This window comes from Sparus aurata, chromosome 5 (genome assembly GCF_900880675.1).
Source record: "Sparus aurata chromosome 5, fSpaAur1.1, whole genome shotgun sequence".
NCBI classification, from domain to species: domain Eukaryota; kingdom Metazoa; phylum Chordata; class Actinopteri; order Spariformes; family Sparidae; genus Sparus; species Sparus aurata.
In genome coordinates this window covers 10,191,744-10,207,750 of record NC_044191.1, presented here as the reverse complement: position 1 = coordinate 10,207,750, position 16,007 = coordinate 10,191,744, and the positions used below count along the sequence as shown (strand labels likewise).

The window sequence follows — 16,007 nt, the reverse complement described above, 5'->3', positions numbered from 1 at the left end:
TAAGGAGGGCTAGACTGTCTGTGAACCACAGGCCAAGCTGCCAACACACACCCCTCCCAGGGATCTCCCTTATCTTTTGGAGTGGGGCTTACCTGATAATGAAGGACTAAAGTGTAATAATGTGATCTTTTCAGCATAACTAAACTCTGTGATAGCCAGTCTGAGTGTATCATCCTCCCTGTTGGAACGAAGCCCATCACTGGATGAAAGCGCACAGATCAGCTCAGATCCTACTAATACCGTGTCTGTAATTCTCCACAGAGGCCTTGAGGCCAGCCAAAATAACAGCTCCTACATGGATGCATACGTTATATCCAAACATGACATTGTAGCATCTACAGAAGTAAAATACTGCCAGATAAACAGGAGGCTACTCACAGTTTTTCCAAAGCGTTAAGTCCAAAGAAAGATCCGTTTCTCAGAACTCGGATTTTGTTGTGGCTCAGTATCCTGTTAAAAAAGAAACAACACAGTATTGTTAGAGATATGCCAGTGAAAATAAACTAGAACACGCTAAATCACTATCTTGGACGGCAGCTTTGGGGAGTTCAGGTTTTACCAAAGAGGTCACAAGAGAAGGATGAGAGCCGAGTGAAATGTCCACTTGGTGCTGCGACATTAGCCTGACTAGAAACATTATCTTAAGATGTTTCCAATTAATGATAAAGAACGGACTCGGACATCAAGATTAGCGAGGAAGCTGTGATCTTGATAATCATTTTGCATACATTTCTACATCAAAAGGATGTCTTCCCACATCAAACGAATGACGGCACGGACCATGTTAATTGGCCTCTTCCCTGCCGGCGAATCACTTGGCTCACAGGGCTCTTATCAGACCAGAGGGCAGGGGGCAACAGGACACACTGGAAGTGAGGCTGAGCTGCTTCAACCGACAGGGGATCTCGGGACATGGTTATTTCGAGCAATCACTTTGCTCTGATTCAAGATAGACCTTTGCATATCAGAATAGTTTGACTCTTTTTGTCTGTATGCTAAGCTACAGCCAGCCGGTGGTTTGTATTTACTGCCAAGCCAGTGACCGCGGCTGAAGAATGGGTTTCAACGTTTGTAAGTGTAAAACTACTGGGTACTTTAAGGAGACCTCAGGACAGTTTCTAGCTGCGGTTGTAGTGACAAAACAAGTATTCTTTTTGATGGAATGTCAGAACATCTCCAGCCACGTTTGCGGCATCAAAACGGATATTTGAAGTGAAAAAAATGTTGTTGTTGCTTTTCCTAACCCTTATCAAGTGGTTACTGTGTCTAAACCCAACCAGGGCGAAAAAGGCTACCAAGCCAGTGACCTCAGTTCAAGACTGCGTTTCAACATTTTTATGTGTGAAGCCGCTGTATATTTATAAGCAGAATGCTTTCTAGCTGAACAATTTCTAGCTGTGTTTGTAGCAACGAAAAAAATCACATTTTGGTGGAATCTCTGGCCTTGATTTTGGTGACCAAAACAGGTAGCTTAAGCCAAAACCCAGCCTGAGCAAAATCACAGCATTGTTGCAAGATTTTTAAATTGAACCAAAAGAGACGTTGCAACATATCAATGGCTATTTTCACATTACATACCCCGACTTTCGTATCAAGCGGTGGAGGGGACAGGTTACAGGTGAGAAGGCTGCCAAGCCAGTGACCAGAGTTCAAGAAATGTTTTTATGTGCGATTCTGCTGGACATTTTTAACGAGACCTCCAGACAATTTTGTAGCTGTGATGACAAAAACGGACACTTTTGAAGGAATGTTGGGACATCTTTAGCCATGTTTGTGGCATCAAAACCCTGTGTTTTTGACAAGACCTTGGGGCATCTCCAGCCTTGTTTGTGGTGAGAAAACATGCATTTTAAGCCAAACACGGTGTTTTCCTATCCTCAAACAAGTGTTTTTTGTGCCTTAACCTTACCACAGCATAACATGGCATTGTCACAAGATAAAATTCAAAAGCTAATGGTTTGCAGAAATGTCCATTGCCAACATTGATGCTGGTGATATGGTTGACAAGGGCCATGCATCAACATCATTCGGCTAGTTAGATGAAGCCCCAACTAGCCGTCAGATAACCTCAGATTATTTGGGGAAAGGAGCAAAGGCACTTACATATTACAACAGTACATTCATAGCAAGTCATGTAACCATCGCAGTCTTGAACAATGTTATTGCACAGTGCAGATCTTCCTCGTATATCGTGCAAGCCCTCCTACAAAATAGCTTCAAACTGCATAGTAATGTGCTCTGCCAAATATCAGCCTGGATTGTCATTGCCAATGTATTTCTTTTGAGGAAGTGTGAGTACACAGAAGTTTAATGGAGGAGGTCGTTGAGCCCACAAAGCACAAATCTTTGACACCATCGAGTCTGGGGTTTGGATTGTGAATCCCAAATTTAGGCTGCTAAAGCACTTGGGAACAGCGAGGGAAAGACTGTGGTTTTGCTCAGATATTTTAAAAAGCGAGTGCATCCCGTCTCAAGCTTCAAGTCAGTGTTGACTTTCACAGTACTCAACCAAGATCGGGATCCCCTTTGCTATTGCTTCTGGCCCGGTCCCCTCAGCAGGAGCTCAGAGTGCTGCGGGGGCTCTGCTCTGGCGACAGCCCACCATCATTAACACACCCTTCAGTTTCACATCATCCTCGCCCCTACCACATGGTGCTTAATGGGCTGTTTGCGACATTAAGTGTGTTCTCAATCGAGAGAGCGGAGCTGTGTGAGCGCTTTTAAAAGTAGGAGCGGCATGTGAACAGTCTGTGAGATTTACACATTCAGCAGCAGCGGCAGCAGTCAGCCCCCCCTGTTTCCTGCCACATCAATAAAAACACTGCCTTCAGCTCTGCACCTTCCAGCTCACTTAATGACCAGATTTAATCATCCAGTCTTGGTACACAGGGACAAACCAGTGTGACTCACTCCTTCACTTCGGTTACTTCACCGAGAGCCACAATACCAGGGTGAAAGAGAGAAGTTATCCATTCAAGAAGCAAAATAAAAGAAACGCAAAGGATGGAAAGAGAATCATCTTCTGCTCCAGTTACACCTCGGCCAATATCCTCCTACAATTATCTACCAAAAGAAAACCAGAGAGATGTATTTAGAGACGAGAGCTGCACCACCGTTAATGACTGTTTTACTAAGCGTTTAAACCCAAATTATCTTTATTTTAAGGTTCTGAAAATGTGCTGTATCAGTCAAATTACACAAAATCCACATTCAGTTTAGAAGTCTAGAAACTGACATCATCCCAGTCGTTCTTCTAGCTTTGGAAAAAAAATAAATAAGCATGTCATGTTCACAAATTAACGCTCAATCATCAAAATAAATCAAAACCATTATGTCGAGACTTTGTATAGACGCGAGCAGAGCCAGTCCTCATGTGGCGTAGCCTGAGTTTGAACCTACGACTCCTGAACCTTTAGGTCTCTCACTTGACTCTGGGCACAGTATCTCTCCGATAACTGGATGCAGGCCTCAGATGAAAGCTACAGAAGATCCGGAACTGCCTGAATAATTCAATACAGATAGGAGAGGAGAAAGTCACATCTGGCAAAAACGCAATCCATTTAATTCAACGCAGGCAGTTGAGATACAGATAGTTCCTCTTCGACGAACGCCTATTATGCAGAAAAGCAAAGAATAGTTCGGCTTTGCATGTGTGCGCGATTCTTTAGCGTGCTGATACCAGCGTACCGTCTATGCACACAAAACACATAACCAACAAATACAGACACACAGATGTGTTTATTTGTGTGTTGTTTGCACGCATGTTTGGAAAAAGATGAAGTTCACATGTGGCATCCTATCACAATAACCCTTGTTTGTCTCAAGTTAAGACATTTCAACACACAATATTTTAATTATCTTGCTGTTCTGTACACCGGGACATGAAAGCTCACTTTCACAAATAAACAAATGCCACAAAATGAGCTAACTGAAACCCTCCCACAGACAACAAAAGACTTCCAGGAACGCAAGGGAATTGCAGAGGCTGGTCACTACTGTGTAATCCCCGAAGCCTGATGTTTGGAGCGCAGTTGTAGTGATTGAAGGACATTGTTCTTTCATAAACAATACAGAGAGTACAACTCTGAGAAAGAGAGAGAGGCCGAACTCTGTAAACAGACAGAAATAGTCTGCGTTCCCATCAGGCTAAACAGGAAACCCAGCCAATTAGCTGTTTATTCAGAACTCGGTTTGAGAGGTCAGGGGTTGTAGAGAGAGCACTTCCTGGCCAGGCAGCAGACAGATGGAGGAGTGTCTGGAGGCAGGTGACAGCGGAGGCACATGAGAGTGCATCCCTTCATCACCGGAGTATACAAAGGTTAACAGAGCTTTACAAGCAAAGAAGATGAGTGGCTTCTTCATCACGCGCCGCTCGGAGGACTAAACGTCTGCTCAGCCACCGAAGCTTAAAGTGTACACGAGCGGCTTCTCTTCCCTAAGTGACAGATCAGATTCAGCTAATCGGCCTTCAAGAGCAATGCTCTGTACATGGCACGACACTGTCATAACTCGGTCCAGACTATGGATGGTATCTCTCATTCACTTAACCCTTTCAGACCACAAAGGCCTCTGAGAAATCAGATGGGCTAATTGAATCCGTCGAAGAAACCAGGGCCACATGTCAGGCTCCGGGATCCCATCCACCCGTTTCATCTAATTCATTTACATGAAGATCAAAAGGCGGGAGGTCACATGGAAAGAGGCGGGTCAAACAGAAGCACAGACACCAGATCTTCTCTTGTGTGGCATACTCGGAGTAGAGGGGTTAAACAGGGTCAGTGAAACCACAGCGCACATGGAGAGCACATACAGTATACCAACCGGCGCTTCACTAGCCACACGCTCTTCACTTCTGCTATGTCGGCTGTTGCCTACAAGTCTGAACTGAGTACACAAACATTGTCTATGTAGATTTCGAGACGTAGTCAAAATCGACTGATGTTTCTCCTGTTTCATTTTATGTACTGAGCTGCGTTGCCAGCATCTTTGACCAACAGTAGTTTCGGGTAAACTCAAGCAATCATTTTCTTCAGTCTGTGGCCCAACACTTTTAAATAACATCATTAAACAGTGCAGTGAAATTGTAGGTAAGCTGGGGCGTGATCCAGGAACGCCAGAGCCACAGCGTAAACAAACACTGTTATTGTTTGTATTCAGATTTTTTAAGTGCGACGCTGTCCCGCCCTCACATTTAGCATTTTGACAGGAGCTCGATGGTGGTCTGCCTGGGTAGAGGGAAGCAGTATACATGCCACCTGAATCAGGCTGTGGGCTGCCAGGTTGATAGATGGGTAGAACTGATCATAATGTGTGGACTACTGCCCACAAAGTGCTTGCCCATGGGGGGCAATGTTCAGTCTGTGTAAATTAGGCAATCGAGGATCATAGTGTCATGAGCTAACTCTTGTTGTGAATTGGCCCTGTATACGTAAAAATATATATATATATGAATTCACTGTTCACGTAGGCAAGATTCTGTTCTATAGAAGACCTGGCAAATTCTTGACCAAATCTTAAGGATAAGTGTATGATGATGACTCATAATAATGTTTAAGAGCAGGGCATATTACAGGAGTTTCCAGGGAGGAACAACAGGGGGAGGGCTGGTAGGTTGCCTTGAAATAAGTGAGAAACCAAGGTAGGTGTGTGTGTCGGCAGGTGTGGGTTGAAAGTTATCCTGTACTCAGGCGAAGTCATGTAGAATGTGTTACAAGGAGAAGACTAATTAACAATCAATCTATTACCCGGCCCGAAACTTGCCCAAAAAACGCTCAAACAAGCAAATATTCAAAACATTCTTTTTTTTTTAATTTGTATTTTCTTTTTTTTTTTTTACTAAAAAAGGGCCTCGTTTTCCATAATAAGCTGACTGCAGTTAGTTACTTCAGTTCTTCAGCATGTTTCCTAAATAATTCTGGTCTCTGCAGAAAGGTTATGATTAGAAAACACATGAAATAGATAAGAACCGTAAAAATACTGTCAGGCCAGCAGCAACCTGATACAGCGGAAGGTAATCTGGTACAGTGAAGGGGGTCAGGGTAGAAAAAAAAAAAATCTATCTTGAGAAAACTAAGGGTAAAATTGTAAAAGTTGATACTGTTTAATATTGTTTATTGCTTATAAAAGAACGGAAAATCCCCTCCATCACCTTGAGCCAGATGTTGGCAGAGCTTTCTCCAAACAGACGTCTTGGTGTCAAAGCAAACTTGTTGTCAAGCATTAGTTGCACAGAATACATAATGTATCAAAATCAGTGTTTTTGTGGTCATTTCCATTCATTATTGCCCAAATGAAAACCACCACTGGTGTGCTTGATGTTTTTCGCTCGGGGGTTCCTCTGGTGCGTGACAGAGTGTGAAAAAGCAAAAACCGTACAAAGAGTCTTGTCTAGTAAACCGCAGCGGCTCCTCCCTGCGCCGTGCCACTCACTTTGTTGGTTTGCTCAATTTGCTTCCTTAACCCACAAAGCCTTTGAGGGCCACACAGGGGCATGACAGCATGTCGCAAATCGTATTTGCTCACTGATTTACTTCCGCTCTCCCCTCTGACTCCTGACTTGAAGGTTGTCTCACTACAACACACTGCCTGAAGGCCTAGCGTGTGTGTGTGTGTGCGTGTGTGCGTGTTCATATATGTCTGTGATTACCTGTGTGCGCTGTAAACTATAACTGTCTGCGTGATTTCTACAGCTGCTTTTGGTTTTGGGTTCACTGTCAACCGATCATTTCGCTGAGGAATCGTCTGTGTGCTGGAGCTGTGAAGGCCTGTGTGTGGTGTGCAGCAGCTGAACAGAGTCCTTTCAGCTCTCCAGATCGCAACCTGGTGCGGAGAGACGGCCACGGAAAACCCATTCTGTCCTAACCGCAGCTAGAAACCCAAGCTCAACAGGAAGTCCCGCTTTACAGCCGGTTACCACTGAAGGTTTGGTGTCAATATTCTTTGCGCCCCTTCACACAGTCTCCCCAACAGACACATTTTAAACTTCATGGGAATCATAAACAGGAAATGCTCCATCCTGGTTTGGCATTTAGTCCCGGACGTGAATGAGATGCATTGAGTAAAAAGTGCTGACTCCCACTGGCCCCTGTTGCCTTCTAAATATTCAGGCATCCTGGACAGTGATCTCTATGTAGCTGCAGGCCTCCACAGCCAACCACAAACACAATGAGGGTCTTAAGGAGGGATTTATATTTAATAAGAATTCATCTGCAGGCTAAGCTGCCTGCTCTCATTACCTATGTATTACCCTTTACGATCTCTGAATAATGCTGATATTTTCTTTCGTTTTGAACACGGCGCATTTATGTAGCGTGACCGGCGAAACAGCTGGAGCTGCTGCGGTGCGACTGGTGACTGTGTGAAGACAAGAGCTCCAATTAGACGCTCCACCGCCTGTCCCACCCCGGGCGTTGATCGAGCGCTCCGAGGCCAGCAGAGACAGAGAGACGCAGGTTCAGCGCAATAAAGAGAGTCAAAACAAGCCAACGGGGGCCGCTGTGTAAACATCATTTAACTCTGGATAGGTCTCTTACCCTCGAGGACCACACGCGAGGTGAAAGACAAGAACCCTTGAAAGGGATTGGTAACTTGCCATAAATCCAGTCCTAATTCACAGACCAATGGGAGCCAGATAATGAGAGTGATTTTCAATGAGAGTCTCAGAGCGTCATTATTGAATTAAGCCCAGTTTAATTAGCATGCTGACTCGATAACGCACACGCCGGTCTGTGTCACAGCAGTACCAAAGTTCATATGAATTAGAAATAATAATTCAGCCTTGAGGGAATTTTCCTTAGAGGTAATTAAATTCTGCTGAAAGCAATAGTCTGCAATTATCCACTTTTACACTCACAGCCCGGCTTTGTGTGAGCACTTTAACTGTGTACGTTACAGCTGTGAACATTCTATACAAAACCTTCAACATTTTCTTTTTACTGCATTTTCCCTCTTTGCTTTCCATTCGAGACGCCTCTGCTTGCCAGAGCTGCATTTCGAGCGTATTGGCAGCACGCGGAGGCGCGCTAAGTGGACGTGGCAGCATTTCTCTTCACATACACATCACACACACAGTAATGAGGACAGACGTAGTGGATCAACAAAATATTGTGGTTAGACCGAAAGATGGATTAAAAACATGTATTACTTAATTTGGCTGTTACACGGTTTTCTGAGACCGCTTTATGCGTCCAAATGCCAGGTCCAATAGCTCAGAGGCCATTAAGGGAGAACGAGGTTATACTGCTGTATAACCTTAAGGACAAGGAGCTGCCCGGCCTCAATCAAAGAGCCAGTTATGACATCAGAGACGGCATACTATGATAATACCTGTGTTGCATGAAACATTACACACTGTTTATAAATGAGTTAAAGGAATAGACTCGTTCCATAAAATGCGCCTATTCACTTTCTGCCAAGAGTTAGATGAGAAGAACACGCTCCAGTATTATCTGCCCGTTAAATTTAAGCCTGTTAGTTTAGTGTAAAAAGTCCAAGACATATAACCTCCCATAAAACCACACACACTATTGTTTTTACACTTTTCCACGGATTAAACAAACGACACAACATGTCAATTAGTGAGCTTCAGAGGTGCTGCCGGGTGGATTTTGCTACATTTGGACAGAGCCAGGCGAACTGTTCCCACTGTTTGCAGTCCTTAACAAGCTTCTGGCTGTCAGCAGTGTGAAAAATAATCTGATCCTTTAATAAAGTAAAAGTAATACTGCGCTGTGAAAATGCCCCACTACTCCTTCAACTCCTGTATTCATAACCTCACCCAAATGTACTTCATGTACTATATGTACTGTATAGTTCATCATATATCATATATCTGTAAAAAGTCAAGTTTTCCTGAACAGAAAAGTAACAAGTAACAGACAAATGTAGTGGAGGAAAAGGATGATATTTGCCTCCAAGATCTACAGCTGAGCCTACTGATGAACACATTAGTCTGTCCAGCTATATAAAGTGTATTCAGGCCGAAGGTAAGAAATCAACTGCATTCAACTTCTTTGAAGTCAGCAGTCTATTGTCACTTGGTGTACATTAAGACACACACACATGAACACACCTACACACACACACACACACACACACACACACACACACCCCTTGCTGAGTTGGGGCTCCTGTGGCGACAAACCTGCAGCAGTAATTGGCGCGGGGCTTCATTAGTGGCCGAGAATTCTGGGTCATGACATGTCACAGGATGTGTGTCTTTGTGTGTGTGTGTGTGTGTGTGTGTGTGACTAACTGGTACATACAGTACATTTGCAGTCATTAAACGTTTTCGCGATCTGTAACATAAATGATGGATCTATTCTATTTAGGTGTCCCAGTAAGCCATGAGGGTGTGACAGTGAACCAGTACGAAAAAACACCAGGAGCAGGACTGGGGAGAGAAAGGGAATACAAGAATTAATAGCCGTGGACGTGAGCAGGGGCTCATTAGTGGATGCCTTTGTACACAGTCCAGATTTTTTTTCTACCAGGACCCTGAAACTGAAGCGGCTAAAAGTAACTTAGCCAACACGGATTTTAGTATTTACACCTGTGCTTTTCATACTGTAGCGTGTCAAAATGAGACTTCAGTTGAAAATCTCCAGAAGCCGGCGCACCTAAACACAAAGGGAAACCTTCACTGCTTATGCTGTTGTCTGTTGATACCTTGTTGTAAAACTTAATGAAAGTGTGTAACTATAATAAATAAATGATTATTTTTCTTTTGAACAAACATGTGGAAACTGTTATACATGCCTTCATGACTAGTCGTAATTCCTTCCTCTCTGGCATCAGTAAAACAAACCACGGCCTCCAGCTCGTCCAACAGTCTGCTGCCAGGACTGTGACTCAGAACACTGACACCTGGGCTTGTGTGTTTGTCTCTTTTGTGAAGCGTCTTTAAGTATCTTGAAAAGCGCTACATAAGTTAAATGTATTATTATTATTATTACAAAGTTAGTCACCAGATGCATCATTCCTTGTTGTTCCAGGGATTTCTAGAGCAATGCAAAAAGGTGACAGGCGGGGCTGTAAACTCACCCTCGTCTTTCAAATAACTTTTGAAAACCCACTTGACGTTACTGTTGGTGCCATAACCTCAGTCCTTCCCTGCTTTCCTCCCCTTACCCTGCTGTTTCCTGTCCTCCATGGTCTGTTTCTGTTTGTGAGACTGAGTACCTGATCGCCTGCATCTGGCCTTGCTGCTACACCTGCCATCCATCAGCGCATCATTCTAGCAGTACTTCTTCATCCCTGGTCATCACCACTTTGTTGCTTCAGCTTGTCTGGATCATGACCCTCACTCCTGCCAGTCACGCTAAGTGATATCACATCAAGTCCTAGCCGTGCCTGTCTGCGTCTCTTCTTTTACTCCCCGTCCACCTCGGCTCAGCCATCCTCCATTCTCCCTCCACCTTCGTCAGTCGGAGCCCCACTTACGAGGGGGTAAGTGGAGAGGCATGGACTGAGGGGAGTCAATAAATTCCTGTATTGCTCATCAAGCCACAGAGACTGTGCTCGGCAATTCCGGGTTCCCTCGTTAAATGTAGCACTTAATTAAACTCAATTTTTTGGTGATTTTATTTGCTTTCTGATACTTGTGTGTTGTGTTTAGTTTTTATGGCATTTCGCTTGTTTTTACTTACTTTCTGTTTCATGTGGCTGTGTTGAGCACTCTGGACTTTTGTGTTTTGAACGGTCACACACGTTGATGTTTACAAGAGATTTTTCAAGCAAGGACACAATGATGAGGAAAATTAAAGACAAAAGTTATTTTGGTGTGTTTACTCCGATTTTGGACAAAATAGTAATTTCAGTCTTTTTTTTTTCAGTTTCTCCAGTTTTTTCTAGTCTACAACTACAGAACAACTGTCTCTGTCTTGGACTGCGTAAACACCGGGGGGTGACATTAAAATGCCAAATGATCGTTCTGTCCCTGACAAAGCTTAATATGTTTGCAGTTATGTTGTAATGTTGTCAGGGAGACTACACGCATTCAGGCAGAGGCAAAGTCATGTTTACACGCTGAAATCCTGTTTCAGCTATTATACTGCCCTGCAGAGCTGTCAAATACGTCTCACTGCTAATGCTGCTGTTATGAAGAACTCAAGTAAACTGTGTTGAAGAGTTGTTCTATTCATCGTCATGTTATTATTTGTCTCTGTCGAATACTGTCTTACATTGATTGGTTAATGTTTCAAGGCAAATGCACAAAAGATGTCCAAGTAAGGACAGGGGACAGGCTATTATGGTGTGTATTTTCTGTTTTGCCAACTTTTCAAGTCCACTACTGTGGAATGCGTGTCTCCGTCTTGGATTGTGTAAACACCAGGAACGATGATAAAACCAAGTCTCCCTCTGTCCGTGACAAAGTCTCATATGCTGCTGCTCATGTTGCCACTAAGTTAAAAGCAACCAAATAATAGCAGTTCTTATAAAAACCCTACTGTGATAACAGCAGGCTGTTTGAAATTGTTCAACGTGAATAGATAGATGGAAACTAACTTTGTTGTCTGAACTTGTTGCCTGTGTCATGATCCACGATTTGTAGTTTTCAACTTATTTCTGTGGCGTTTGTGTGTTTGGCAGCTTCCGTCTGTCATCCCGAGGCAAGAAGTAATCCGCAGTTTAATTTAGATGGAAGATAACATGTTTGGAATAAAGTGTTTAATTTAGTCTCCGATGTCTGAGGTTTGGCCAGACTAAGTGTGGCTTTTTTTTGCGTGTGTTTATAGTTTTGGGGAAGTAAATTGTAATTTCAGTAAATGTGAGTAAGTGGGCTGTGGAAAAAAAACACACAAAAAAAAAACTATAAAACTTTCATATTGGCCGGTCCGTGTCACCCAACCCCATATATACCGAATGTGGTGCAGATGTTTTGATTGTGTTTGGATTGTGTATTATAGATTTGCTACTGTGCTGGCTCTGCAAGACACGAAGCATTACGATTATTATCATACTTTTTATGGTATGAAATGATCCAGAACACTGACGTTTGTGTTTGCACATGTGTCACTGTTGACATGTTGGCCTCGAAAGGCTCGTCCCTCAGTCCCTCTCCTGCTAATGGACACTTTTGCGGAGACAAGAAGAGGGCGGTTGAGGGAGGAGGAATGAAAGCGAGCATGAGCAGAGAGATCTCTCAGACTGGGAGCTGGCTGTGTCATCTTTGTTACAATAAGTACTTTATAAGAGGCCTCCAGACTGTGCTGACTATTCAGCGCCTGGGTCCATCCAAATAGCTTAACCCTTTCGTCGTAAAAAGACGGCGAGCCACCTAAGCCAGCGGTCCCAGGAGCCCCTTGCACCCTGATCCTGTCCTCAGAGAGTCACGCCACTGAATGCAACAGAGAGACTAAATGCCCTCGAGCACAACGGGCACTTTAGCAGCAAATGCATGTCAAGATGTGAATGTGCCCATTGTGCCTGACCCACCGGAGGGCCTGTAGCAGCCACTAGGGAACACTGCCAAGCTACGAGCCTCCATTCACCGCCTGTCATGGAAAGGAGCATCCATGTAATTGCATGCAAAATATTTTTTTGTGAAATCATTTTTTGCGAAACCTGATTGAGCAAATCAGTCATCAAACGGGGAGAGGAGGCCGAGAGAAGCCACATAAAGGGGTGGAACGGATTCTTGTCGCAGATGTTGAAGAGGCAAATAAATGAGTCGGATGATTTATAGTATGTAGAGAATCTTGCATTACTTCGAGCTATTATCATACTTTCCTGCCTCGAGGCTCGATATGGTGGGGAGCGAGCTCCTGCATTTGATATGTGCAACCACTTATTATAGAGTGTACTGCATTGTGCTTGGGTTACCAGGCTGGGCCAGGGAGTAAGGCTTTGTGGTTTGTGGCTCTGTATGTGTGTGCGTGCGTGTGTGTGTGTGCAGATTTAGCTGCACAAGTGTGTGACCTATCAGATTTATTTATATGGAAAGTGTGTATGCTTAACTCTATGTGTGTATGTGTGTGTGTGTGTGTGTGTGTATGTGTGTGTGTGTGCAAAAGTGGTCCGAAAGCTACTAGTCTAAAATTAAAATCTGGGTTTTTGAAATGTCTCTAATTAGAGAGGGGAGGACTGAAGCCTATTTTGAGAGCTGTGGCCATGCACGCCCTTCCCACATGTGTGTGCACGGTCACACTGGCGAAGACACACACAATACCCACTTTGGGGAGGAAGGTCCCCCACTTGGAGCTCGTCTTATTAGACAATTCATCGAGGTTTGCTAACAGGAACCGTCCGTGAAGTGTGCTTCTTGTGCCGCCTATAACAGTTTACAAAAGCTGGACTTTAAAGACGTAAACAAGTAGCTGCTATGAATATTAACAGCCAGAGAGCACAAAGTCAAAACACCGGCGCCTTTACTGTAAAGCTGCAATAAATATGGCATTATTTAGAGTCAAAGACAAGTCAAGACAAACCAAATTGGAAAGTTTATGGCTGCAGAGCAGGAACACAACAGTCAGTTTAATCACTGTCTAAAGTGTTTTTACACTTTTAATGAGGCAATTTAGTGAATTTAGCCTTTTCAGACAGTGAGTGGAATGTGGTGTATGCCTGGCGAACATGGTCTCATTGTTCTGTCTCATAACCAGCCTCTGTTTTCTGCTCCTGAGCAAAGACTGCTGGGAAATCAGGCTGCTTTTTACAAAAGGGTCGGCGAAAAATGGTTCTGCCCCAGATACTCTCAGAGGGTCCTTAGAGTCATCTGTGAGAAAGGTTTTGGTTTTTTTAGTTTGTTTGTGTGACTGCCTGGAGATTAATCATGAGGCATGGTGGACCAACATACTTTCCGAAGAATGATTTGATTTCAGCTGAAGGGATAAATATTCATGCTGTCGCTCTCACCAGCGATTCACTCCATCAACAAAGATTTTAATAAAAGCTTATTGCTATGTTTCACAACTGCCTCTGTCTCTTTGAGTGGAGCTGTAAACACACTCATATTTACTGAAGGAGCAATGGATGAAAGACTTGAAGTGACAGATTTTTAATATCTTGTGGTTCTGTGTTACAGCAAAAACATACTCAACATTAAAAATGGATCGGAGCGATGACGGTGTAACGTTGTTTTGTTTTACATGTAAGCAGATAATGGGGGAAAAAATAGCTACAGGTTATATTTATAGACTTAAAACTAAGCGTGGTCATGTGAGTATGTTTGGTTGAAGACAAAATAATTTTTACGATCATTTCTTGTGTCGTTTTAAACTTGTCAATATGGCATCTAATGTGTAACTGGTAGCTAGAAATCTGTGTGTGACTGACCCGAACTTTTGTTTAAAGATGTTTGTAGAAGGAGTTCCTTTAAATTAACTGATGGTCTAAAACAAATCTCCCTTCCAGAATTGAATACTGCAATTCACTATACACTTTCATAATTCCCCATTTTGGGAATTTCCTGTCTTGTGAAGGGTTAGATGAGAAGAATTGATATCACTCTCATTTCAAACTGCAGTTAGCATGAAGCTAGAACCAGGAGACGCTCAGCATGAGGACTGGGAATAGATTTACTAGATTGAATTAATACACAAGCTGAAATGTAAAAACAACCAAGTTGTGGTTTAATGTAGAGTTGCCTCTGGACAGAGCTGGTTTCCCAGTATTTTGAGAATTAATGCTAAGCTAATTGCTCTCATCAAGGTCAAAGGTTCAGTTTGTAAGACAGTTCATTGTTGAGTTACTTTCCCAACATGTCAAATACTTATGCTTTCGGTCAGCGGACAGCCCGACGATAATCTGGACAAAACCAGGGCCTCAGTATTTGGCAAGCTGAGAATGAGGCTCAACAATCAACTGTCTTACAAACTGGAACTTAAAGAGTGGGATTTATCTTCTCATCTAACTCTTGGCAAAAACATGAATACATAAATGACGCATATTTCTCAAAACATTAAACTAAGTACATCCCAAAGAGACCCGAAAGGAAACCAAAACTTTTGGGTTCTGTTCCACAAATAAAGAAAAAAGACAAAAACTCATTCAAAATCCTGTTTCCTTTTGCAATACTACAAATAAATAACAATCCAGCCCTGGAAGAGAACCTTTTGTGTGGTTTCTCTGTATGTTTGGATCAGGGTTGCCCAGAGTTGGGCCTGTGGGCCAAAGTTGTCCCGCAATGACGTTTGATATTTCAAGCGGAAAAAAACAAATATTAAACATATATATGAATTGTTGTTTATTCTATTTTATTTCTTTTGTGGTTGAGAGGCTCTTCGTATACGGTGTTTGTTTTAGAATCTGAGCACAGCCAGCAGAGCGACACTGCACCGAGAACCAGTCATTTGAAGGGACTTGTGAACCTAATACAATATATAACTGGTGTATAATGTGGCCACCCGAGATGGACAGTATGCTTTAAAAAAAAAAAAAAAAAAAAAAACAGTCTAATATCATTGTTTGTTATCTTTTTATGGTTGCCTCTAACAAACACCATTTTACAGAAGAATCATTTTGGGTTGAACGTCACGGCTCGACAAAAGAACATCATGAAGGTACCCAAAAGCATCACTGGAAAGTTAGTTTCGCAGTTGTAGACAAATTAATTTTGTTTAATTAAATCCTGAAGGTTTTAAATGTTAAAAGCAAGTATTATAGTGGGTATCATAGCAGAAGCTAGTGGGACACAAGCTAATGTGGACATCATGACCTAAACCCTCAATAGTTGTAGCAAGATCCAGACTGCTGTCAAGAGGGACTGGGCATTTGTCTTCAGATTTCAAAAGCTGTTGAACAGTTTGTCTACTGAGCTCGGATCAGTCTGCAAAGTTATTCAAAGCTCTTTTGAAAACCTATTCTTTCACTTTATTTAAAATTTTTAAAAAAAGGCTGCATCACCATTATTCTATTGTTATTGTTCTTAAATCTCTTAAAAACTATGAAAATGTCTCATAGATGAAGACATGTTGTTACAGATGATAACTTGGATCTTTCTAATTCAAGAGTAATGAAAAAGTTATTAAAGCGCTGTCAGATTACATTTAAATCCAACGGATGAGTGC

At 42.8% G+C, this 16,007-nt stretch overlaps 1 protein-coding gene across 2 annotated transcripts in view; it reads right to left on the bottom strand.

The window, feature by feature from the left end:
* adgra2 (adhesion G protein-coupled receptor A2) overlaps positions 1–16,007 on the bottom strand; it is a 45,937-nt gene that overhangs the window by 22,981 nt on the left and 6,949 nt on the right. For both annotated transcript variants that reach the window (XM_030418226.1, XM_030418227.1), the window contains exon 2: positions 379–450. In XM_030418226.1, coding sequence (XP_030274086.1) covers positions 379–450 — 72 coding nt within the window. The remainder of the gene's footprint in view (positions 1–378; positions 451–16,007) is intronic.